Source organism: Acartia tonsa, chromosome 8, assembly GCF_053477335.1.
Source record: "Acartia tonsa isolate MP-2025a chromosome 8, ASM5347733v1, whole genome shotgun sequence".
Classification (NCBI taxonomy): Eukaryota; Metazoa; Arthropoda; class Copepoda; order Calanoida; family Acartiidae; genus Acartia; species Acartia tonsa.
The window spans coordinates 11,451,616-11,479,039 of record NC_137267.1 but is presented as its reverse complement, the minus strand read 5'-3'; the positions used below and the strand labels follow the sequence as shown (position 1 = coordinate 11,479,039).

At 30.8% G+C, this 27,424-nt stretch overlaps 1 protein-coding gene across 2 annotated transcripts; it reads left to right on the top strand.

The window, feature by feature from the left end:
* Positions 1 to 1,095: 1,095 nt before the first annotated feature.
* Positions 1,096 to 22,886, top strand: Galphas (G protein alpha s subunit). Of its 2 annotated transcripts, none has more exons than XM_080169056.1 (12): positions 1,096 to 1,331; positions 6,651 to 6,712; positions 8,060 to 8,108; positions 10,434 to 10,541; positions 13,022 to 13,174; positions 13,876 to 14,028; positions 14,521 to 14,605; positions 15,505 to 15,582; positions 16,243 to 16,420; positions 17,635 to 17,722; positions 20,124 to 20,272; positions 21,083 to 22,886. In XM_080169056.1, exons 2-12 carry the CDS (start codon positions 6,699 to 6,701, stop codon positions 21,258 to 21,260), a joined length of 1,233 nt encoding a protein of 410 aa, XP_080025182.1. In that variant the 5' UTR covers positions 1,096 to 1,331; positions 6,651 to 6,698; the 3' UTR covers positions 21,261 to 22,886. The 2 variants fall into 2 exon arrangements, with proteins under 2 accessions (XP_080025182.1, XP_080025181.1); XM_080169055.1 differs by lacking the exon at positions 1,096 to 1,331 and adding an exon at positions 2,093 to 2,341.
* Positions 22,887 to 27,424: the final 4,538 nt, after the last annotated feature.

The window sequence follows — 27,424 nt, the reverse complement described above, 5'->3', positions numbered from 1 at the left end:
TCTATAAGCTGTACATAAATAATAACAATTTACGGCCGTTTTTATATTTTATGTTTATAAAATTTTGATATGATTGTAAGGAGGAGCAATATTATGCTCAGGGAGCCAGAGGATAGTGGACTGAGCTGGATCTTTAAATCATTTCAATGGTGCGCCAAATCGGGGTGAGCCAAATTACCACCAATGACAGCACAGCATTTTACGAAATGCCGCGCTGTGATTAGCTGAAATTCGGCGCACCCCGATTTGTCGCATCATTGAAATGATTTAAAGATCCAGCTCTGGTATTAACATTGCTGCCCAAAGTTTTATAAACACGCTCTCTTACTCGATGGTAGAGCAGCTGTGTACATGTATGAATTCTTTGATTGGTTGGTTGAAACTAGATGTTTCCAAGCTTTCCTTTTCTATAATATTAATCTACAGAGTGGGTAATTTTGTTTGACATAAATGAGGATGTAGCAAAACTTTATAGTTCATTTTCTTATCCCTTACGGTTCCTGTAAATAGAAAGAGAGAGAGAGAGATATTTTTAAAGATGGGGATATTTCTAGCCAAGGGGGGAGAGGGGAGACAAGATATGAGAGGAGGGGAGGGAGGGGGGATAAACAACTGTCGTCGGAGAACTTGAATAGATAGATACATATCTCAACAAGGCCGGAATTTAATAAATTGTTGCAAAAGCTGGCTGTAAACAATGTAAAAGTTGACTATTTAAAAACTGATAATTTGAGGCTTTCGTAATTATTAGGTGTATTTTTATAGATATTTTACAAATTTCACACAATATTTTTAAATTCAACAAGTTGGGAGTCTTTTAAATACAATTTTTTATAAATTCAGAACTTTAAACTTAAAAATTTGTAGTTTTATTTCAAAATTAATTTAAAGGTTTATCAATATTTTATACAACTTCTATTAAACTTCATAGATTAACTTTTATAACTCAAAAAAAACTTAAAGAAGTCGACAGCTAAAGTAGCAATACAATCCCAGCCCTCCTCTCAGAGACAAGAGAGAGAGAGAGATTGAGAGTGTTAAAGGGGGATATTTTACAGAAAGAGAGAGAGATAGAGAGAGGAATAAAGAGAGAGAGAGAGTGAGAGAGAGGAACAATGAGAGAGAGAAGACTTTCTTTCTAAGGAGTTGGGCTGCTTTCCTGAAAAACCTTGTGTAAAACGAACAGAGGATAGAAAATATGTATATACTATAGTCTGGAACTTTTACACAGTACACACACATAACAAACTTTAACATATTTTAATTTTTACCAAGCAATGACCAAGTTAAACCTAACCTAAGTGTTGTGCCTAAGTAGTTACCACCCCTAGGTATGTAAAACTCAAGTATATGGCAGCCGTCAGGTGGTGCAAAAGTGGCTGTTTTGCCACGCAAAAAGTTGTGCTTTTACAAAAATGGAAAATGAGATAAATTTTAGTGTTTCAAAAAAAATATTAGGGTTCTTGTAAGTTACCATTAGTTATTCTAAGTGAAAAATTATGTATCTATATCAAACCTAATAAATATCTATATTTTTCTATAATTGTATCATTTTATTATATGTTTATATATTGTATAGTTAAAAATTGCTTTCACTACCTCCTAATTTAAAAAAAAATTTACCTTTCCTATCATGTAACTTATTTTAAATCTATCTCCCCTTCTGCCCAAATTCTCGCCTCCCTTATCTCTAACTCTCTTTATAACAATAACCTATCGCCTCTGAAAATTAAATTCTCATGCAAAAAGCCTCTATTTAGAATTTAATTTATTACAGAGAAATAAATCATTTCTACCTTTCTTTCCCTTATCTGCTCTACATAAAAAATTATTCAAAATTCCCCCCCCCCCCCTCTTTACAAAATTAAATAAAGTCTTTAAAATCTAAAGAGAAAAACATAGGTATAAAGAGAGAAGTTTTGTTGAAGCGTGTAGATTTAAATTTTGAAGAGAAGCATCCCCGTTGTCATGGACACGATAGTTGTGGTTGATATGTAAACAATACTCTAACCAGACAAAACATACAGATATACACAGAGAGCCAGATAGAGAGAGACAATTCAGAGGAATCTTAACAGCCTATCTCGCTATAGTCGTGTTTCCACTTAGAAAGAGTGATTCCAAATAAATTATCCTAATCAGCATTAACTGTTAAAAAAAAATACTGTAGCTGTAATTTTATCAACATAATTAAGTTTTTTAAAAAAAGCTACTTGTGGTGAGCTTGTGTGATTGTTGTCTATATGCGCATGTGTAGCTGGGTCGGGCGGGTGAAATGAAAGAAAGTGGCAAGGGTCATTTTCTGATCAATTGCCGCCCCAGCGCTTCTAGCCAAGTTCAGGTTTGTCCTAAAAGTCTTTCGGACAAAGTTTGTGCAATTAAAGGGTTGGTTGTTATTGAACTCAGTCTCATCTAGTATATTTTATATTAGATCTGTCATTTGGAGGCTAAATAAGTAATGTTACATGGCTTAGAACCCTTTAATTGCACGAATGTTGTCTTTAAGCCTTGCAAGTATACTTAAATTAAGCCCGTTATGACACAATGTAATTACCTCTTTATGCTTGCTGTGAATTCTTGACAGACAGTGCCTACCACTCTAACTCAAAGCCCTTTAACTAGTTTTACTTTTTGTACATCGTTTGGTACATCTTTCAATCTTTCTAACAATCTATTTTAAATATGATTTAACCTTTCTCGTGCTTGCCAAATTTAGTTTTATCTGTCTTATTTACTTTTAAATTTTAATAAATCTATTTATTTAGACTGTCTTGTCTATCTAACTCATTTCAAAATCTATCTTTCTATCTGTCGATCAATTATTTTTATTTCTATCCAACATTAAACATTAGTCATCTTTTTTTTCTGCAATTAATTTTTTTGTGAAAATTTATTTGTCAATCCATTCTATTCATCCATTAATTTTTTGAATAATCTACTCTGAACCGGTAATAATTCTATTCATCTATCCACATCTTTAAATCCTTCCTGTCAATCAATAAATCCATGCCAGTCTATCCATCCATCCATTCAAAGATTCAACTGTAATCTTTCTTTATACTATACAATCTATTCACCAATCTATTAATTTGCAATCTATCAACATACATACAATAAAATCTATCAATCCATTTATCCATTAAATTGTAATCTATAAATATACTATAAAATCTATCCATCCATTTATCCATTAAATTGTAATCTATAAATATACTATACAATCTATCCATTAATACATTTAACTGTAATCTAACAATATACTAAACTATCTATCCATTTATCTATTCAACTGTAATCTATCAATAATTGTATACTAAACTATCTATCCATTAATAGATTTAACTGTAATATATCAGTATACTAAACTATCTATCCATTCATCCATACAACTGTAATCTATCAATATTCTAAACTATCTATCCATTTAACTGTAATCTATCAATATACTAAACTATCTATCTATTCATCTATTCAACTGTAACCTATCAATATACTAAACTATCTATCCATTAATACATTTAACTGTAATCTATCAATATACTGAACTATCTATCTACCTTTTTTGTTCTATTCATATAAATGTATATATATTGAATGTATGTTATTCTTTCCATCTACCATATATTTATATCAAAAGAAAAAATCTATTTATCCAACCAGTAGCGTACAAAGCTCTTTACAAGGGGGGTGTGAAACTTTATACGGGTTAAAAAAAGGGGATAGAGATTCTTTCATCCTATTGTCTTGGTTCAGGGAGGTGATCATTTTGGGAGCATCAATTTATTGTCTATTGTCTTATCCAATAGGATTCCTAATCCTGCACCTGTAATTAATTTGCTGTAATAATACATTTAGGTAGCCTTTGATAATTTACTTTTATGTCTTTATTTGGATAGTCTTGGGCAATATTTAGGCCCCCGTTTATTCACCTCTTTGAATACAGAGCCATTAGGTATTTCTTTATCTTGGTGCGCCTTCACTTGCGCATTTTATTAACATCCATATAAAATTTCACAAATAAAGAAAAGAGGAAGTGTTAAATGATAAGAAGAGGGGGCATTACTATTATACTTGTGCTGTTGTATAATATTATGCGGTCCTTAGTATTTGGAAATGTTTTACATTCGCGTAAATGAAGACACACCTTTATTTGACAAAACAAGTGCTTTACTTCTACAGTTTGATACCACCCGCCCCTTTTTTTTACTTACATAGAAGAAGAAGGGATTATTAGGGGGTTAGTTGGTTGAAAGAAAGAGGAGTATGGGGGTTGTAAATGGTTTGTTCTATGCGTAAGCGTGCGCGTTTTTGTGCGTGTAAATTGCGTCGTATTTTTAGAGTCAGTGTGACCAACGCATTTTGGTCAAAGCTTTTGCGTATTTTGCGTCATTTTCAGGCCAAAAACTAAAATACCAAAATTTCATATTTTTCCCTAAAAACTCACTGTTTTATGATAAAATTATTGTTTGTTTAATTATTGATATAAAAAAAGTACTTTTTATCATTTTATATTAAAAAAAAATATTTTCAAAAACACTCTAAAGTTCCATTTAAACAGGTTGAACCATAGACATTTTAAAATATTTTATTTATCGATCTAGATAGGGCTTATTTAGTCCGTTTCTAAGCCATAGTGCTTTAGGGAGGTAGAAATTGTAAGTCAACGCTAGTAGATGTTATGATAGCCTGTAGAAAAATACTGTGTCTTTCATTTAGAAAATTCTATGTATTTAAAACTATTCCTTATATCATACATATATTTTTTTAAAACTAATAAAAATATTGCAATACATTTCTCATATTGTTACTAGTGATAGTTATGATAAATAATGAAGTTTAATCTAATTTAAGTATATATGAATTTACATCACATACAATGTACATATTACTTTAGAATTACTATACTACATATTTCTATTGAAGTAGTAAGGTTTTTTGTGTGTCCAATAAGATCTTATTGACCCCTAAATAGATTAATTTCTCTATTTTAGAGAATCTTGATGTAACTCCCAGTATAGTTTAAAGATATTTCATTTTGATTAACGTTTTATAACTCTATTGCTAAGGCGGAGCCACTTACTTGAAAATATTCTCTAGTATACCTCTATTCGTGTGTGTAGCCTCTATTATGAACTTATTTGAAACTGGTTCAGCATAACACCATATAAACTCTCTCACACATATAAACAGATATATACAAATACACAGATTTTAATACATATATTTTAAACATTAAATATCAGTGACTCATTATATTGGTAGCACAGCTACCTTATAGTAGAAAATTTATGTATGTTTGTCTTTAAATAAGCTACGTAAATGAAAGAACGTGATTTTCTTAACTTTTACTTGAAACATATTTTTTTAGTGAAGATTCTCATATGATTCATTTAGTCTGTTATTTAGACTTTAAAGTAATACAGTTTATCTCTGTGTGTTTGTTCAGTAAGTGTTGATCACTAGTCTTTCTACTTATGGGTAATGTCACCCTTGTTTTACATATTGATTATAATAAGACAAAATGTCTAGTAGAGAGAAATTATTAAAATCAAGTAAATGTGTGTATGTGTGTGTGTGTGTGTGTGTTATTTAACGAGTTAAAACATTTGTTAATAATATCTAAACTTATAAATATCTAACACACTACTTTTATATGTTTCTAATCAAAGTACTTTATTATTAATAAATATTTGCTTTTATACTATAGGATCTTTGATTTTCAATTAAACTTTAAATCAAAAGATTTTTATGTTAACAAGGGTGATAACATTTATATGAAGCGAAGTGCAGGAATAGACTAAACTTCATTTCATGAACAATGACATAAAAACGGACTTCAAGAATTATAAATTAGATACCCAATTAACATTCCAATTTGAATAAAAATACTTATACTTTATACTTGTAGCATATGTATGATATATCTAAGTTTATATCCAGGCCTATCAGAAATAAAATATTTAATACCTAACTATAATGTATAACTACACCCACACGGGATTAAACCCCTTTAAAATAATTACAAGTCAGGTTAGGTACCTAAGGAACAAGAAATTTTATTTTAAATTCAATCTAGATACCTACCCATATTTTCATGCTTAAAAAAAGTTTACCCCATTTTTACCCCCGCTGTAAATCATAATTTTCTAATTTAATTATTTTTTTTAATAACAGCCCCTTAGGTTAGATTTTGTTAGGTTTGTTAATAGTAATGACCTTCTCATATGTAGGTAAGTTTAGCCCAATACAAAGGTTAGGACCCTGCAGAGACTTGTCTTGTTGATGGAATCCCGTGTGGGTCAAATTTAAATTATTATAACTTATAGTCAATTTATTATACTTTTTACCGAGGGAAAATATTTTTATCTCACCTGTCTAAGGGGTTTTATTATAATAAAATAATTCCATAAAAGTATTCTTTCCATCATTAAAATATACAAATTTTTGCATTTCATAAGCTTCAAATATTTTAAGAATACCAGGTTTTCATATGTTTTGTATTGCAACAAGGCTTAGATACCTAATATCAGCAAATTGAACTTAATAAAAAAATAATTATAGAGTTTAATGACAAGGTTTTTTATTTGTAACTTGGACTTACAAATTTTTATTATTTTTATAAATCCATTATTAAAGAATTCATTTTTTAGGAGTTAAAGGCGAAAAATGATGAGACGTGTGTTTATGCTGCTATCTACATGAAAAAAGAAAGGTATCCAAACATATTTATCCCCCCGTTTTAGAGTAATTTGGCTACAGATTGGCAAAATCGAAATCTGGGGTACAATTTTGTAACACCCCCCAACCCTTCTCGAATTTTAACTTGATTTTAACCCCAGTCGAAAGCACTAGCCTTATGAGGCAACCCTAACCTTTGAAAACTAGAAAATTTTAATGAGAAAAAAATCTTATTAATGGTGTCAAATGTAGGTTAGGCTAAATAGTAAATAAGCGTTAAAGATTATACAACTTTTTAAAAACACTTTGGTTACCTCTAAAACTGCATAACTTCAACCCTACGGGAATTAACCTTAAATGATATGTATAAACATAAGAATTGTCCTTTTGTTGCTCCTAAATAGGTATTTTTTCTAATTTTCGTATCCGTGGTCAACTAGATAAAAAACTAGATACAAAGACTAATCATGATCATCGCTCGTAAACGCATCCAAAAGAGTACACTTTTGCACGCGTTTTCTCTAGCTTTGAGCTTAGTGTATAAAATTGGGTCCTGGCTATTTCATATTGCGAAGGTTCTTATTCTGTGCAGATACTTTCCTTCACATTTCGACGTGTATCGATACATCTAGTATCTTATAGACAGTTGACCTCGGGAACGGAAAGAAAAGGATTTATTACCTACTGAATTTTATTTACATCTACAAAACCAATTTTAATATTACTAAAAAAACAAATTTTGATTCTTTCCTATATTTTAACAAAATTTTAAGACTTTAATAAATTTTTTAACTAAAACTTTAAATTTAACCTTATCAATGAAAATATTTTATCAAACTGAGACATTTTGTTAACTGATAACAAAATTATGTTTACTTAAGTTTTTTTTATCAACTTAAAAAATACTTGCAGGTTCAAGTTTAAATTGATTAGGTATTTAAGGTTTCAACTTCGGTTAGGTTTCTATTTTCTATTCTAATACCTATGTATTTAAAAGAATTAAGAAAACCGATAATCAAGAATTAAATTTAAAAAGGGAATTAGAAGTAAATTTAATAAAAAATCAAGTAATGGTTAAAAATATCAGGGCCAACAAAACAAGAATTTTAATTTACTATCCGCGGAAAGCTATATGCAATAATAAAAATCTTACCTAAATAACTAGGTATTTATTGGAAGCAAAGCCAAAAATGATTGAAATTCAAATGATAGATATATGTATTAATATGCTTAAGTTAAATAAATGTTTTTATATAACCTATTATACGGCTTAACCTATAGGTAGATAATTTTAGGAGATCCTAGGATTTATCCTAAACAGGTTTAAAAGTAAAAAAAAAATTGGTAACTGACCTCTTTTTAATAATTTCTCCATGTTTAGGTTTGTAATGAGTGAGGAGCCCAGCATACCAATTATCAAAATCTTAAAGGTAACAATTATTTTCTTTTTATTTAATAAGAACAAAGGCCAAGGGAGGATTAGGTTGCGCTAAAAATCCGTAAAGGTTGTGAGTTTTAAGTTAAAAACAGAATAAGAACAATACAAATTTATGTTAACTTTTTTAATAAAAAATGTCTATTCTTTTCAATAAGAAGTACTCATATTTCGTGAATATTATCGTTCTACTACTATTTTTAAGCCTTAAAACTCACACCTCTATGGATTTTTTAGCGCAACCTATTCCTCCCTTTACAACAAAATTTTCCAAAATTGAATAACTACCATAGTCAGAATTTCACAAATGAGCTTCGCTTTCGCGGATTTATTAATCCTTGCTCGTTTTTAGGGTTAGGTAATAATATTGTAGACCTAAACATAGACAGTTTGTATTCTTGAAACGGTGTACCCTTACCTCGGCATATTTTCATATAAGAGTTTCAAACTCACAAAGGATGCTTCAATTCAAACCCTTTTATGGACCATCATATACCCCCTCCCTTATTTTATAAGAAACATGTTTCGGGGCACTGCAGGTGAATCTTAACCGTCGGGGCTCTATCCATGTGAGGCTATTCTAACCCTTACTTAACCTAACCTATCAGGTCCATAGGCAATTTAGGAGAAGTTCTTAACAATAGCAAATGAATTATGGGGGGCGTTTAATGATGAGATGAAATAACTTTTCCTAGTGCCTAAAAAATAACGTCATAATGGCCCACCATTGGTCATTTAAAATATAAACTGGCCTGCCATTGGTAATTCAGTCTGTGTATTGGCCTATAATTGGCCATTTGTATTGTATGACGTAATTTTTTTATAGGCATTATTAAGAGCTTCATTTGGAGGAAGCAATGGGACCTCTTTTTAAACATATCTTACTTAACACAAATATCAAGCAGTTTCCACTTATTGGTGCAAAAATTAGCAGTTTTTATGACAACATCTGCAAGATAAGGACTAATTTTGAAAAGATTCATAGATATAGGGAAAGGTATATTCCATATTCTGGAGAAAAGAACAAGAATTAGACTGATTATTAAGTAGATGCCTAATAGTTATGAGAATCTCCACGAGATACATTACATTTATTTATTTTATGGCAGCTGAGAGTAAATAACATTTCTTCCATAGATTTTAAACTACACATTTAAAGATTATAAAGTAGCTTTGCTACAGACTAAACTTTAAACAAATCAAATATTTCTCAGTTTTTAAGAATCAAATTCTTGAAGGAAATATTTCAGGTACTTTTTCACCTTGTTCCTGTAACTCAGGCAGGGATGGGAAAATGATAGGAATTAATTTTATATCCCCATTTCCCCCCTAATATTTAAAATCAAAGGAGGTCGAGTTTTAAGCATGAGGGGGGGGGGGGAGGGGTGTTGTATTTCATTACGATCCCTGAATCTCTGTTTAATATAAACAAAGGTAGAGAAGGGCGTGCTGGCCTAAAAATATCCTTCGCGTGAAAAAAATGAAAAAATAAATAATTGCATATGTGTATGTATATACAATCCCTATGGATGAGAGAAAAAAAGAAAAAATATTGTATTGAAAGTTGTTTAATGTTTCTGTGTATATGTGCTTAATTAGAGACTAGTGGCGGGTCCCCGAGCATTTAGGGGATCTTTTTTGTTTGGAAGGGGTTAGAAGTTGGCAGAAAAATAGCCTTAAACCCCCCCAAAACTTTTTTAAAAAATAAAAGGGGGTTTAACAACACTAGGAACTATGTAAATCTTCTTTAAAATGGAGAACCCAATCGATTTAGTGGTTAGCAAGATCTTAACAGACAAACAAAAAAACTTTAACACTTGATATTATAGGATTAAAAGGGCTGATACGACTAGGTTTGACTTTAAGGGTTGCTTTGTATTTGTTCACGTATTGGTAGGTAAAAAAACTCCAAAATAGGAATGACCTGTTTTAAATTTCCACAAAGATTATCAATTAAATGGCAGAAAATAAAATAAATTGTAGGTCTACCATTATAAGTATGACAGGTGTACCATATTCTTGATTACAAAGCAAAAATTTGGGAGACCTGCCATACTCAACAACCGGCGGGGGTGAGGTAATAACAATTATCTAAGGGGAAGCTTGAGCTGACTATAACAGACATACAAAAATGTCTGGTACTACTCCAGGAGTCTTGGGTCCAAACATAAGACACTATGGCAAATCTGACATTTCTGGCATAGTATTTGTCACGGCTGTCACATCGGTTCTGCCACGGCGGTTCTAGATACATCGTCTTATATACTTTCGGCACTATTATAATCCATGACAAAGAATAATAATGTCGTCTCTGTTTCAGAATATGGGATGTTGCGGAGTACAGGGGGAAAAAGAAGAGGCTGATGAGGAAAAACGAATGAGGAAGACAAATAAAGAAATAGAAAAACAAATTCAAAAGGACAAACAGGTAAATTATAGAAAATCGCCGAAGAAAATTTTAAAAAATCTTCCAAAAAAATAGACAAATTGTTGAAAATAAGTAATAATGTCTACCTACATTCTACTGGTTATTTAATTTTTGAAGCACATCTTCTTTATAAGTAAGTTATTTTCGAGAAAAAAAAACTATTTATCACAAATATTAAAAAGTCTATAACTTAATAAATTATGCGAGGTCGAATAGACATTAATTTACTTTACCCAAATAAAAGAGAAAATTTACTTGATTTAAAAACCAGAAAAGGAAAATAGTCTATATTTTAACTTTATTTACTTTAAAAGGCTTCTAATCCTAATTTGGAAAATTTCTTTATAAAACTGAAATTTTTGATCAAAATAATGAAGAATTATCTTTTTTTAAAAGGATAAAAATCAAAGTAAAAAGCCTTTCAAATGTTTTAGTAAGAAGAAGAATATATATTTACAGAAAAGTAAAGGAAGAGTTATGTCAATAGCTGGTATCAAAAACATTATCTTTTTTATTATGTAAAATCGTTTTAAATATCTTAAAATAATATATTTTTGTATAAAATATTGAATCACGCAGGGTGGGAGGGAAGAGAACAAAATCTCAAAACAATCAACAACACTTTCGTTTCCCTTTTTTTACTATATTAAATAAGATTTTTATGGGGGAGAGAGATTATTTTTGTGGGCCTTTGTCCTTTCCTGAGAATGACGCCTTCCTTATTCTGAAATAAACCGTGTCTGACGTAGACACTGGTCATACCAAAGAAAAACATAGATATTTCTTCTGAATAAAAAAGAATATTATATCCCTGTAAAACATAGAAGCTTTTTATTGACTTTTTATTTGATTTATGAATGTCGACAATACTATATTTTACACACATCATAATACTAGCAAGCAACCCATAACATTATTTCATTTCTTGGGTTAAAATTGGGTCCTTTTATTTAAATCTTGAATGGTCGGTCAAAATTACCTCTCCACTAAAAGTTTTAATCTACAGAAGGAGTATTTTTTTGTCCCATAAACGCAAACCGGGTTTAAAACAAGAAGAATTTTAGATTAATAAATTATTTTTGATCTTATTGTTTTTAAACAACTTTTTGTTAGGAATATTCGTCTTTTTCTTTGATTTGATAGAAACAATGCAAAAATTATGACACAGAAAAAAAATTTATATCAAATAATTTAAAATACGTTAAAGGTATAGATATGTAATCATAATAGGTGGAGTCGTAAAAAGGTAGTTTAGGTATACCTGTCTCCAATTTAGGTTTACAAAGTCAGACACAGAAAAAAAAACTTTTTTTTGTAACGTTTAGTTACGAATAAAACTATAATTAAAATTATTTAAGCGCAATAGATTCGGCTGTTTATTACACTAGTCCCGAAAATTTTATAGTATTGTTTTCTTGTTCGTTGGCTGAACAACTGTTGGTACTTTTACTGGTTTTTGATTGGTTGGTTCGTTAATTAGATCGTCCAAACGTTTTAACAACTAATTTTAATCTACAGAAGGGGTAATTTGGGTATCATCAATGGGGATGTGCATAATTTTTTCGGCCATTGTCTTTTATCCCTTTAGATTCCTGGTTATTTTTTAAATTCATATGTTTATATGTAAGAATAGATGTAGAATATACGTGGATATAATGACAAGGCAAAATTTCCCCTGCCATTTATTGATCAGTTCGTTCATCCAGTAGGAGGGGAGGGCATGGATAAATGAGGTGGAGGAAGGGGATGTAATTAAGGAGGTGTAAGATAGGGATCGTTATTTTATCCCGCTGAGTATGTTGCTTTATTAGAGAACATAAAAATCTGGCGTAATATCCAAGTCACTGTGGGCTAGAATTGTATCAAGACAAAAGTAAGTGCCGAGCCCTGGGACCTATGTATGGTGAAAATAGACATAAAACCATGATGATTCCAGGTAAAACCAAAATATTTCAGCGGGGGCTTTTTGAGAAAATTAGATTTGAAAATTTCAAATTCAATTTTCACCCCCTAGGAGTTGCCGCATAATCATGACAAGAAAAGCAAATATTATTTATTTTAAATTTTGAACAACTTTGCTTTTATAAAGTTCTTCATAAAACCACTCCTGAAGGGAGTTAATTATTGGCCATTTTTATCACTTGCTTTGCAAAGGTCACGAAAATTCAGCCTAAAATAAATCAATTATAGAGAGGTTTTATGAAAGACTTTATAAAAGCAAAGTTGTTCAAAATCTAAAATAAATAATATTTGCTTTTCTTGTTATGATTATGAGGCCACTCCTAGGGGGTGAAAATTGAATTTGAAATTTTCAAATCTAATTTTCTCAAAAAGCCCCCGCTGAAATATTTTGGTTTTACCTGGAATCATCATGGTTTTATGTCTATTTTCACCATACATAGGTCCCAGGGCTCGGCACTTACTTTTGTCTTGATTCAATTCTAGCCCACAGTGAAGTAATAATGAATCTATTTGTGTAGGTATACCGTGCCACCCACCGACTATTGTTGCTGGGCGCAGGCGAGTCAGGGAAGAGTACGCTAGTCAAGCAGATGCGCATTCTCCATGTCGAAGATCCATTCTCAGAAGAGGAGCGGCAGGAGAAACGTCAGAATATCCGGTCAAATGTTAAGGTGGGTGTTTTCTTTCGGCTTTTTGTAAAATTTTTAAAAGGTAGGTTTTTTTTAAAGGGGATGAAATATACCTATTGTTACTGTTTTACATTCTTATTTCTAAGTTCTGAAAATTTCATTGATTTTGAGCAACATTTTTGTATCATCAATTTCTAATTTGCTTTTACATAAAAAATTGCTTCTTTATTAACTGACCAATTTTAAAGCTTCTTTAGAAAGAAAGGTTTTTAAAAAAACATTTATCAAGATTTTTAACAATAATGAAAAACATGGCTTTAATTTTATAGTAGCTCTGCTACTTAATTCTATTTTTTTTTATACTTTTAGTTGTTTTATACATCTTACATCTTACTTGCAGTATGTTCATAACACTTAAAAAAGGATGTTGCGCCTTTAAAAACTATATTGCGCTTAACTATTTCTTTAATTCAAGCAAGAACGTTTTTCCTTCTCTTTTATTATGTTGAATACCATTTGATTATACCACTGTAGTTTAGAGAGCTAAGTACACTATGTTAAGTATTAGGATGTATGTGTGTATGCCTTGGAATGAAAATTTGCATACCTTTCCTTTTTTTCTTCGAATTTTTGATTGTTAATTTTTTTTTGATTTAAAAGGCATCAGTTTACATGTAAACAAATCCTGTTAATTATAAAAATAATGGAAGAATTTTCATAAAAATATTTTTTTTTCCTGTCAGGATGCCATCCTGACGGTAGCCAGCGCGATGTCGAGTATCAGCCCGCCGTGTGAGCTGGTGAACCCCGCCAGTGCGCCCGCCTTCGACTTCATCATGTCTCGGTGTCCGGACCCGGCCTTCGACTACCCGCCACAATTCTGGGACCATGTAGAGGTAACGTTGTTGTTTTATTCTCACGCTACAGCTTTTTTTCTCACACTTCAACGTTTTTTTCCCATGGAATTTCGATCATGGCATGTGGGGCCACTTAAATCATAGACATTTACGAAATCAGCACTTTCATTTAAAGACATTGTCTTGAAGACTGTCATTCTCAATTTTCCTACTATTTCTGCTGAACACAGTAGTTCCCCTTGTTAAACTCATGGCTGTGGTGTTGGCATTCCTAGTATTTCATTATTTTGTCAACTGTATAGCATTTAGTAAAAGAGGTGAAGGATGACTTATTTTTTACCCTCTAAATAATTGTTAATTTGCCTCATATTAACGTCGGCATTAAGTAAAAGTGAACCACAGAAAATGGGATTCTTAGAAGGGTAAAAATTAATAAATCTTCCAATAATAATAAAAATGAATTATTTCAATAAAAAATCGGTCTGTCAGTCTGTCTGTTAGGATAATGTTGTAATTATGCTTCGTGTTAAGGTGTTGTGGGCAGACCCTGGTATGAAGGCGTGCTTCGAGAGATCAAATGAATATCAGCTAATAGATAGTGCCAAGTATTTTCTCGGTAAGGATTAAGCAATTTATCCCATGCTATAAAAGATAGAAGTCTGACTTTATGTTTGTAGATGCCCCTTTTTGGCATACGTACAGTTTAAACAATAATAATGATTTTTGGCTTGCTGAAAAGTTGGATAATTACTTTTAATATCCCACAATTTTAATCTTCTTGTTGATCTAATACTAATTTTATGTACTGTACGATCTTCTAAATGATAATACTCAAAGGTTTAAATGTCTTTTTTTTGTTCCAATAAAAATTTATATTATTTTTGAATTACTCATTTGTTTTCCATTCGAATTAAAAAGTTTTAAGAGATAAGAATGATAACATATCAATTTACAAAAAAGTGGAAAAAAATAAGGATGACAACATCCATAAAAGCGAAGCTCTGAAACGTTAGAACAAACAACCATTAACACTTGTATAGTGTCAGAACTGAATAATCAGAATATAAATACAGTATAAGTGACGAAGCAAAATTGTGAGTAAATTTGTTGAAAAAATGCTTGATACAGGAAAATGTTTTTGGACATACTTACATTTTTAGGATTTGATTTTAGAGCTGCATCGCTTGTAATGTATTTTGCTGTCCCAGGAATCAATAGATTAAAAATCAGATCAAACGAATTATTAGATCACATAAAAATTTGTTGTTAAAAAAGTTAACAAGCAACATATTTAAAATAGACATACGGACTTTCTGGTAACGATTATAGAGTTCCTCGCTTTCTAACTCTTACCTAACTCCTAACATGTCTAAATTAACGAAAATAGCTATCCGTTACGTACGGACGTACGGACGGACGGACCGACACTAATTAAAAAAAGATTTGCTTTTAAAAAACAATGCATTTTACCTTAATGATCGGCGTAAAAGTTTAATGTTTTTTTCTTTACTTTAGACAAGTCATCGGAAGTGCGAAAGGATGATTATAATCCGTCAGAACAGGATATTCTCCGGTGTCGAGTTCTTACTTCAGGTAATATGTCCTGCCAGAACAGGATATTCTCCGGTGTCGAGTTCTTACTTCAGGTAATATGTCCTGCCAGAACAGGATATTCTCCGGTGTCGAGTTCTTACTTCAGGTAACATGCCCTGCTAGGCAAAATACAATGGCCGATAAATGGATTTACATCTCCAATGATGATACACAAAATTACCCCTTTTGGGAATTACAATTACGTTGTTGAATTGTTTGGACACTTAATTTAATGAGCCAACCTACCTATCAAAATTTAATAAAAGTCACCTATGTTGTTAAGTCAACGAATAATAAAACGTTATTATAAATATTTTGGGACCAGTGTAATACACAGGCCAGTGTCGGGAGTGGTCGGGTTTGATTCCATTTAAGCCCATATAGAGAAAATATAATGGTACATACTATTTTTGTTTTGCTATGCATTTTACATAGGAAAATGGTATTTATGAATATAAGAAGACAGTAGGCAACAATTACAGGGTTGTTGTCTGCTCGGGTTTTGATGTTGTTTGGAAATTAATTGGAGAGTAAAAAATATTGGCGCTTCTCTCAGTCTCATACCCTTAGCTTTATCAGTCCTTTAATAAAAGATTTATCTGAATCAAGTTACCTGCCAATCATAATTATAATATTTGACAGAAACAATATATATTTTAGGAATATTTGAAACAAAGTTTCGAGTGGATCGGGTCAAGTTTCACATGTTCGATGTGGGCGGTCAGAGGGACGAGAGAAGAAAATGGATCCAGTGTTTCAACGATGTGACAGCCATTATCTTCGTGGCAGCCTCCAGCTCCTATAATATGGTACTCAGGGAGGATCAAACACAAAACAGGTTAGTTTAGTACAAATTTGCACGCTAGGTGTCCATAAAACAGGGCTCAGCAGCTACGTATCACAGAAATAATTACATTTAATGGGTTTAAAATCAGTTTAAAGAAAAAAGCAATTCGTTGGGATCCATATGGGTTAAATTTATGGCAATTTTTAAGCCCTGATTAAAAATGTGCCTTATCATAACATTATGGGATGATAGAAAAATTATATGTAGGTATGCTTAATATTATGAATTTTTTGTTTACAAGCTTTTCCTTTCAAATGAGCATATTCCTTACAACTTAATTTACCCGCCAATCTATATATACGTTATTAGAAGAATATATTTATTAGGTATTTCATCATAATTAAATTTGTTTTAGAAAATTCTCTTCACAAAAATTATAACGTTCATTTCTAATTGTTTATGTTACTTTGAAAATATTTATTTAACCAGAATTAGATTTTATATGCATAGCTTTTTTTTGAAGGATTAAGGAAACGGTATCCGGAAAAAAATTTGTATTAAAAAATTTCCACTTAATACTTCCTCTTAAAAATGAGAAAATTTTGTTCAGTAATTATCATTTCGTGAAATGGTATTGGAAAAAATTCTCAGATATAAAATCCTCGAACACATGTGAAATTTTTGTACTATGAGTCATCTAATTCATTAAATTAGTCATTTTACAGGTGAAACGCAAATTAAATGTGTAAAAAAAATCTGTGTAAATTTGTAAACTTAAACTAATTTTTTTGATGCAAACTATATAAACATTGCATAAAAGAGAAAAGGGCGAAATTCTCTCTTGTTTTAGAATTAAAATTACAATACAAGTATGGCTTTGATGCTGATAAATATCTGCTGGATTAGAACCGGTTCTCAGCCATACTAAAAATTCACGTACTAGACAAATATAGACAATTTTCAACGAATATTAAAATAAAAATCATAAAAATATTAGGAGTTTTGTTAGCCCGAGACTTCGGCCCTCGGAGATAACAATACTGGATTTGATCTTATAATTTTTCATTTGATATCTGCGGAAAGCTGTCTATGATATGATGCGATGAATAACTATTATCTTACCTCTGTCTTATGTTTAATAAACAACAATTAGAAATACTTATTATCTGGATATGAGATCCTTCGGTACAAACAGACTCACAGACATCCTGTTACTTTTATATAAGGATTGAAAGGATTTATTTAAATAATGATTATTGATTTAGGCTGCGAGAAGCATTGGACCTATTCCGATCCATTTGGAACAATCGTTGGCTGAGAACCATTTCTGTGATCCTCTTCCTTAACAAACAGGCACACATCATATTATAAAAACATTTCAGACGCCTATCTTTCATTGAATATTAGAGAAAAACTATACAAGGGAAGGGGTTACATAGGGGTATGTCCTTGTGCCGCCGACTTTCAATTGGATGTTTGAATATCAGCCAATAGCGTCACAAAAGCATTAACAAAGCCAAGTCGCTACAAAAGAGCAGAAATCAATTTTCTAGCAGACGAAAAAATTACCCAACACTGGATCCAGGTAGTTATCTGGATTATATATCTGTACTTAAACATTTATTTCTTAAATAAAGCTTAGTTTAACCTAGCTAACCTACTTACTTCACTTGTTATGACCAGTGGACGTATTCTAAGGATGGACGGACAACCCATTATTACATTGTGCAACGCTACTAGTCACTAGTGGGAAGCTTCTAGAAAAGTAAACAAGACAATTATGTCCATAATTAGCACAAATTATTTGGAATAAATTATTGGCTTTTTTATAAAGCTTTTTTAACTTATGATATTTGTGTATATTTATGTTTTATAGTATATTAGGTGCCAGGAATAAGGTATAACCAACAAGCGAAATAAATCTAAAATAATATTTGGGGGGAAATTGGAGAGGTCGTCAATTTTACGATGTGTTGCCCCCCCCCCAACGACAGCTGAAAAACACGTATAGGTTCGTGATTTTTTCCGAATTAATTTCATTGTTGGTAGAAGCTGATTAGGTGCTAGCGGATACGCCCCTAAAGGCCTCTAGGGACACGTAAAATAAAAAATTGTTTCTTTCAATCTATTTTGAAATCAGCTATTTATCAAAAATAATTTTTTTTCGCCGATAGATGGTGCTAGTTATGTTTTTACCTAATTTCAAAAATGTCCGCAGGGCAGCGGTTTTTTATATTTTTGTTGATTTCCCCAAAATAGTTATAAACCTTCCTGGACCTATTAGAAGTTATTCTTTTAAAGAGAACCCGATCGGTTCAGCGGTTAGCGAGAACCTTAGGTACAGACGCAGACAGACAGAAAAACACACATCGTGTTACTTTATTATAAGGATAAGTTTTACAGCAAAGAATGTTTATTTTGTGTAAAAAATTTGTTTTTTTATCTTACTTTTTTTTAGATACTTCTAACAATTAGACAAAATTGTAGGTACTATTTATACATACATAAACAAACAAAATCTGATTACTATCATAAAAAGTACGTTCCTTAAATAGAAATAAAATATAACAAAATATATGTTTATATATTGGGTTATAATTAAGCCAGTTAGGGTTTGTACCAATACTAAATCTAAAGTGCATCGAAAAAAAATATATTTTTAGATTTTAGCAAAGATAGTTTACACTAACATTTGAAATAATCCTAAATTCTAAAGGATACAAATTTTTGTCTTAAGAAAACAATTTGATAGACCTACATGATTGTCCTTTACTGAAAAGCTTGGTATATGCCTTGTGAAGGATTATTGACGATTTGGTATCTAAACTCCAAATCGAACCTAGAAACAAGAAATTCCCATAAATATTTTAATTTTCTTCTCAAAGCCAAATATAAGGTAACTGGTTCAATTTTTAAAAATTCTAACTAAAACAAACTACCTCTCATAGTCTTAACTGTAATATTATTATTAGAACAATTGCAATATAAAAAATCATAAAATCATAAAACTCTTGTTTACTTTGCAAACCTTCTCTATAGGTATCTTATTTCCTATTGACGTAGTGTGTATATTTATGATGTGGTTTGTAGATATTTATGTCTAAAACATACAATGTTATATTTCTTTTGCTTAATTTAGAAATAACAGTAAGTTTTTTTTACGAGTTTAATGTCAAATTTCATTAGGTATACTTTTTCAAAAAAGTTTTGAAATATATTTTTCACAAATTTCATTTTATAAAATCAAGATGGATTGTCTTTGCCCATAAACAGACACTTCTCATTGCATTGCATAGCACAATGAGGACTTTAAAACCGAAGGGTTGGTTGTCTGCCAATTAGCCCGATGATTAAACTGTATGAGCTAATGAATTTTTTCCTTAATTTGAAAATGATATACCTACCTTTTTCCCTCAATTTTGAGGGATATAAAAATAGTTATTTCTCGTATCGTATTATAAACAGCTTTCCGCGGGTATAGAAAGTACAATTATGAGATTAAAACCAGTTTCTTTTAGCCCGAAGGTGCCGGAGGCACGGGCTAAAAAACTGGTTTTAATCTTATGATTGTGCATTTTTATATTCTTAGAAAGCTGGATATAATACGATGCTAGACATAGTTTTTTTGGATGGATGAGAACCGGTTCCTATCCACCGGATTCGAATGAATACGAGAAAAACACTTACTACAAAATGGTTTACTCTACCATGAAACATAAATTTTGATATGATGTGAACAACCTAACCTTCTCAGGACCTGCTCGAGGAAAAAATCAGGTCAGGCAAATCTAAGCTTGAAAACTACTTCCCCGAGTTTGTGCATTACATGATCCCCCCGGAGGCCGGGCCGGAAATCGACCAGGGCGCCGATAGGGAGTTCACAAGAGCAAAGTACTTTATCAGGTACGTACAAACTGTTTTAATTATAAGGCAGCTATGCTTTTTTAAATAAAAATTGTCCATGACGGAATTATTTAAAGATCAATAATCCTATTATATAAAGAAGTACAGTTTATTTGTATAAATCTCAAGATTTCAATAAGTACTGAACCGATTTAATCTTGTTGGGGAAAGTTCGACATATGTCCCGTGAAGATTTTAGGTTATTTAAATGATAAGTAAGGGTATGGTTTTAGGCTATAGTTAAGTCCTCTCCATAACCCTCCTACTACTACTCCTTGAAAGACAGTGGCTCAGCTGCTAGTCTGATATCTATCTACTCGCGTGTCTGTAGGTCATTGAAGGGTCAAAACCTTTGTGGGAACCTGAAAGACTAAAACCCTGGGCACGCCACTGAAAGAACCATAGCTAATTGTTATAACAATAAAAAATAAATCTTGGTATTTATAATTGCTTTTCTGAATTATCTTTTTCTTTGATAATGTTTTTTTTATGATACATACATGATTTGATGTTACAACCTATACAGGTATAAAGGTTTAAAAACACTTAACATTTAAAATAATTATAATTGGCCTCTCCTATTGGGAAGTTTTTTGGATTGGAATTTTTCATCGATTTTAGTGCTGTTATAATGTCAAAATAAGACAAAAAGTAATGATGTCTTGTACATTTAACCCCCGAAGTTGAAAGCTTGGAAGGCAAAAAACTGCGCCATTTGATCATTTTTATACTCTTTTTGACCTAAGCACGACCATTTTTTCTTTTTTCCTAAATGACCGTTAATCTAAATCATATTTCTTTCTTTTTCAGGGACAATTTCCTTCAGATTAGCCAGCAGCCCAGCGGTCCCGACTCTAAGCAGCACTCAGCCCACCATTGCTACCCACACTTCACCTGCGCCGTCGACACGGAGAACATCCGGCGGGTCTTCAACGATTGTCGGGACATCATACAACGGGTACACCTAAGAATGTACGAGATCCTATAAACAATTATAAATACAAATATATAAAATTATATATATATTAACTATAAAAGTGCGGGGGTCTGCAAGGGGGCGCTCTCTAGAGCACGGCGGGTGTGGGAGCCAAGCGGGGGGCGAGCTTGAGCGTGATGCAAATGGGGTGACTTTATAAATATGCACTGTTAATGTGTGTGATAATTGGTTTTCCCCGCAATCCCGATGCTCCCCCCGCCGCTCCCCCCATGTGCACCTCACTCCTACTCCGCTACTCATCTGTGCACAAACTGCAGTTAGAACGCCATTTATTCCCGTGCAAAACGGACTCCTTTCAACAACCGCCACTCATCGGTGCAGAAACTCCTTCCCGCCACCGCCATTCCAAAACCTTCTGCCCTTTTAACAACTGTGCCCAAGCCATTGAGCACTGCAACTCAACCCCCAAACAGTGACTCCTTCATATTGTGACTTGCATCCATCCCGCCGTACACAACGTGCACAGTAAGCGCTCCCGCGCACCGCCACGCACCCGCGTAAAGTGTGTTGTCATTGCGCTAGTCCGTCATACAGTTGTTAAGTTACCAGAATTCTTAACACACTAAAAAAAATTACAACCAACGAGACGATAAATATTTTCAGAATAAAATTGAACCAAGGAAAATTCAAACTTTTCAAATCATTATCTATAAAACTATTATGTATCACCAGCTAAATGAAATTCAAACCCGTTATAAGCAAAAAAAATCCTAGATTTTAAAATCGAAATTATCAACAACAACATAAAGAATTAAAAGACTTTGACATAAAACGCAAGGAAATGAAATCGCTTTTAATTTTTTTACGGGATCAGTGCGGTTATTAAAAAATTATGCCAGTATGTTTTACAAAGAGTTAAATATATAGAAATGACTTGATATATATAATTGTTAATTGGAAATTTTGGACTTATGTTGAATCCCAAATTATCATTTAGGAGATATTTTTTCATATAAACACAAACACACACACACACCAAGACACACAAAACTAAGTTCTAAATCGTCAGTCAAACCTAATATATATTTAAAAAGATGCCAGTTCTAAATTTGTACACAGAGAAAACTAAATATTCCCTCCAATAATTAAAAAAGGAGGATATACTACTATATTATTATTATATATTATATGTGAGAAACCATCAGTATATATATTCATTTAGTTGATATCATTCTAAAAAATTGTAACACACATAAATTTTAATAGACAAAGTTCAAAAAAAGATTCCCTAAAATTTCCTACCAAAAAGTCCTTTAGTTAGGGATGTTCAGAATGATAAAATATTTAGTTCTGTAGTGATAATATTAGCAACCCATGTAGTTTGCAAATAATTCTGAACATCCCTGATTATATTCAGCATTTTCCTTTGCCTTTGATGACATCTATCATATTCATTTCCACCATTTTCCTCCTTGTAGAAATGAGTGCGCGGCATTTGCGCGCGTACTTCCAAATTTTACCGCCAAAATCTAGTAGATATGAATTGCACTCTGTTGGTGATCACATAACAAGAAACCAATAAAATAATATAATTTTCATGGCAAACAAAAAATGTGGTAAATGTATGTTTGTAATAAGTTAAACCTTATTAATTGAAAATAAAAAGTGATTAATTAATTGATATAATTTGGTATTCACTTATAGATGATCATATGTTTTTAATTCAATTTTATGACAACTATTTTTTTCTGTGAAATTTTGACCACAGTGTTTTTGTTATTAAATGAGCATGATATTTTATAACATTTTCATTATGTAATAATAATACCGGCTTATTTAAAGTCCTAAATGTTAATTTTTGGGCGGGTATCTCGGAAATTTTTGATATAAAATATATACATGTGTATATATGTACGAATCCTTTATAAATATTTTAGCCAGTGACATAAAGATTTAGTTTCTACCTTTGACTATGAAACAATGATATTTGGAAAGTCCTTTTAAAAACTTAATTATGTTGTAAAATGATTTTATTTTTATCATGAAAAGGTTGTAATTATTAAATTTTGTTTAGTTAATTTTTTATTATGGTAAATGATGTTTTTTGCTTGATTTTTTGGTTTACTTCATAAAACTTTTTTTGCCTAAATTCTTAATGAATTATAAAAATTTTGTAAATATTTTGAAATAGCTAATATAATAACAAAAATACAGAAATTTACCATAATAATAATTGTTATCTTAGATTATATTCAGAGTATATTAGGTTTTTTATCGTTATTTTCTTAAATATTCTAATAGAAATTAATCTAATTGAGAAAAAATCTAAATTTTAAAGCCATAATATTACAAATAGGTAGCCTTCACAAGTTTAGATTTTCTAATTTTTGAGTTCATTCCATTTTGTCCTTTTTTTAAAGCTGAATTTAACATTTCCTAAACATGCAATAAAATAAGATTCTAGGCCATTGAATGTGTTAATTGGTGGCTGCTGCCAGTCCTAAGTGTATCTAAGTATTAGATATGTTTTAGTTTATGTTAAATCCTTTGTTAAAGTCATCATATCTCCAGTAAGAAGAAGCTCTGATCCAAGTGTCGTCAGAAACGTGCCATATGATTATTATTATTAATTAATTATTATAATTATTATTAAAACCCACACACACACACGAGTCAAAATAATTTAATTAATCTCTACAATTAGTTATATGTTGGTTAATAAAAATAAGATATGACTTTTAAAATCATAGTAATTTACTTTTTTCAAATCAAGAGACTTTTTATTTGAAAAATAATTGTTTCAAACCTCAAATAATACCTACAAATTTAAAATACAATCTTTAAAAAAAATTTATGAAAAAAAACACTATCATTTTAAAATATTATACCTAGATTTTAATTAATCATATTACAGTAATATTTTTTTTTAAAATAGAATGATTTTTTATTAAAATAATTAAAATTGATCTGTTGTCATTCAGTTTATAAATTGTTTTTGTTTCTTAAGATCTCGCGAATGATATTTGCATGTGGTTAAAATACAAAATAACTAAAATACAAATGTGTCCATTAAAATCTCCAGATTTATTAATTATCCTTAAATTTGTCATTTAATGTGGTATTAAAAATCCAAATTGTTCATAAAACATTAAACCAAATGTTTGAAAATATCCTAAAAATACAAAAATTTTGTATTCCCTTTAAAGGACAAATTTTCGTTAAACAAAATATTAAAAAATGTTTAAAACTGGTAGAAATAACACATAAACAACTTGGTTTTTAATTATTATACTGGTTTCAAAAATGTTTTGATAACCAGTAAAACTATTTAAAACTAGTTTTAAAAAAACCAGTCAAATTGAGCACAAATTTTTATACCTATGTTTAGACTAGGCCTAGAAAAATATCAAAACACACAGAAAATGTTAGATTTATATTTTATTTTTTTTTCAATTTCCTTTATTGCTAAGGAAAGTGTACATATTTTGGGATTTTTTAGGTATAAAAATAACTTTCTCAACTGTCCTAATACATATAATATATATTTATCTGGCACAATTAAAGAGCATTTCAAAATAAAGTTTTTTTTGTATGAAATAATTATATTTGTACTTGTTTTTAGTTTCTGTCTTTAAAAAAGCTTATCATTATAAGTAATATATTTGTTGATTAGGTTAAAATTAAATGATTCATATAGATTTAATTATATTATATATAGTTTTGTCTTGCGTTGCCATATTTTAAGAGATTTCATAATTTTACTTATAATTATTTTAATTCTAAATTTACATCCTTGAAAAATTTACCCGACCAGATTAAAAAAAACAATATTTTGATTTTAATTGACTCCTCCCCTCAAGTTTTTTTTTTATATTTTATGTGAAAAACAAAATCAATTGTTGAAGCTCAAATTCAATAATATGAATTAAATGCTAATTAAATTTGTTAATTGTAGATGAATTATAAAAATAAGAATCACGCATTTTTTTTACATTTTTTTTGTCCCAAAAAAATTTGCTAACATGTGCTTGGCTGTAGGGGGGGTTAAAATTTATTATGTATAATATTAAATGATATCAAAAATGGTTAGAATAGTAAAAAACACCGTTCTACAGCCGAACACATGTTGATAAAATTGTAAAGCCTTCTCATTTATGTTTATTTGTTTTACTTAAAAATTTAAGCAAAGTCTACCTAATATTTGCCTTGATATTTTTGTTAGAAATTAAAAATCAATATTATTAAAATGTTATTTTTTACAAATAAACATGGGTGGGCGGGCGGCATATATTGGTGGGGGAGGGGTATGTGGGGGGGATATTAATTTGAGGGGGATATGGTGTGTTATAACGTGAAATATACAATATTTAATGTATAATGTGTGTTCCTTTTTTTTCTCCTTTTTTTCAGATGTTTAGAAACCATAACCTAAGTAGCTTTAAACCTTGTAAAATAATTCCACTTTGAGAAGTTGTATGTCTTTTTCTTTAAATACTGATAAACAAGTACAATTTTATCCTTAAGAAGCGTATCATTAACAATAAGCTAACAAATGATTGAAAAAAAAGAATAGTTCAAATAATAAAATGGGTCCTAGGACAAAAGCAGGAGTCCCAAAGGTCGGAGTGGATATTTAACATACCCTAACCTATTTTAGACCATCTTAAAGATTTTTAAATGCCTAGCTCCTGCGGGGGGCTTATTTGTACCTTTAAATACTGATAAACAAGTACAATTTTATCCTTAAGAAGCGTATCAACAATAAGCTAACAAATGATTGAAAAAAAAAATTATAGTAATAAAATGGATCCTAGGACAAAAGCAGGAGTCCCCAAGGTCGGAGTGAATATTTAACCTAATCTAACCTATTTTAGACCATCTTAAAGGTTTTAAATGTCTAGCCCCTGCGGGGGGCTTATTTGTACATTAATATCTTAACTTAACCTAATCTGTATAGAAATACTTAGATTAATATTTAAAACTTCTAGAACCATAAAATGAGTTATGCATGATCATTTGAACCTATAATTTTGCCTTTTTTGGAACTAAACTGCGTAAATACTGTAGGGTATAGGAAACGTCATTGACAAGGCTGCGTGCGCACTGTATTCTTGACGTGTTGAATAGGACGCACGGACATAAACAAAATATGGAGTGGTGGTTGCTTATTTATTACACTTCGACTTTAGGAAGGCGTTTGATAGTAAAAACAAACATCCATATATAAATAAATGGATTTATTGTTACTTGGATGTTACAGCAGATTTTCATGTTCTCTAATAAAGTGAAATACTCAGCAGGCTAATATAACGATATTCTACATCCATTCATATATAATAGGAGTGCATTTCTACAATAGTTAAAACATTATCCATAACATGAGAAGTTTGATTTATAGTAGGATCTCAAAACTTAACCTTTATTATTTAAGGCAAGCTTTAAATCGATTTAGGTCTTGTTTTAATCCATTTTGCAGAGGAATAAGTCCTCAATATTTAGGTCTGTGTTAGAAAAAAGAAAGATTTTGGTTTAAATTCATAAGACTTCTGTCTGCCTGTCTATTGTTAAGAGAATTAAATTTTACAGGGGAAATTTGAAATGTAAATTTTTGATAATCTTATAAGATTCTGAGCTCAAGTTCTTGCTTACCAAAGAACAGATTAAGCTCTACTTTGCACAGGTCCTTGGTTAGTTCTGGGCCATTTTATTTTTAAATGAAGCCTTTCGATAATTTTACGCAATATTCTGGTCCTTTCTTCTCCCTTCAGTTGCGCATATATGCTAGTTTCATTTGTGAAGAATAATATACTTTTATATTTTCATGAATGGTTAACTTTATACTAGAAATAGATGGAAAATAATACAGATGCGTTCAAAAAGCGTTATTAGGATACATGTATAGGGCTATTATTTGTGAAAATACTCTATAAGTGTGTCTATCTGTGGGCTAAACCAAAATTGTCTCTCTTTACTTATCTTTCCTTTTTTAACTTTCTGTTTTCTTTCATCTCAATATTTTACCCTCTTCTAACAAATTCATTTATTATAATTTTCAATCTATTCTAGAACTTTTATTGGATAATATTTTATGTTCAGTTCTATTTATAAACTTACAGCTTCGGATCAAGGTTTTGCCTTGTCCATCCAAGTGAAATATTGTGTATAGACTGATCTAAATCATATTTTTCATTATGGACCACATTATAGCCTCCAAC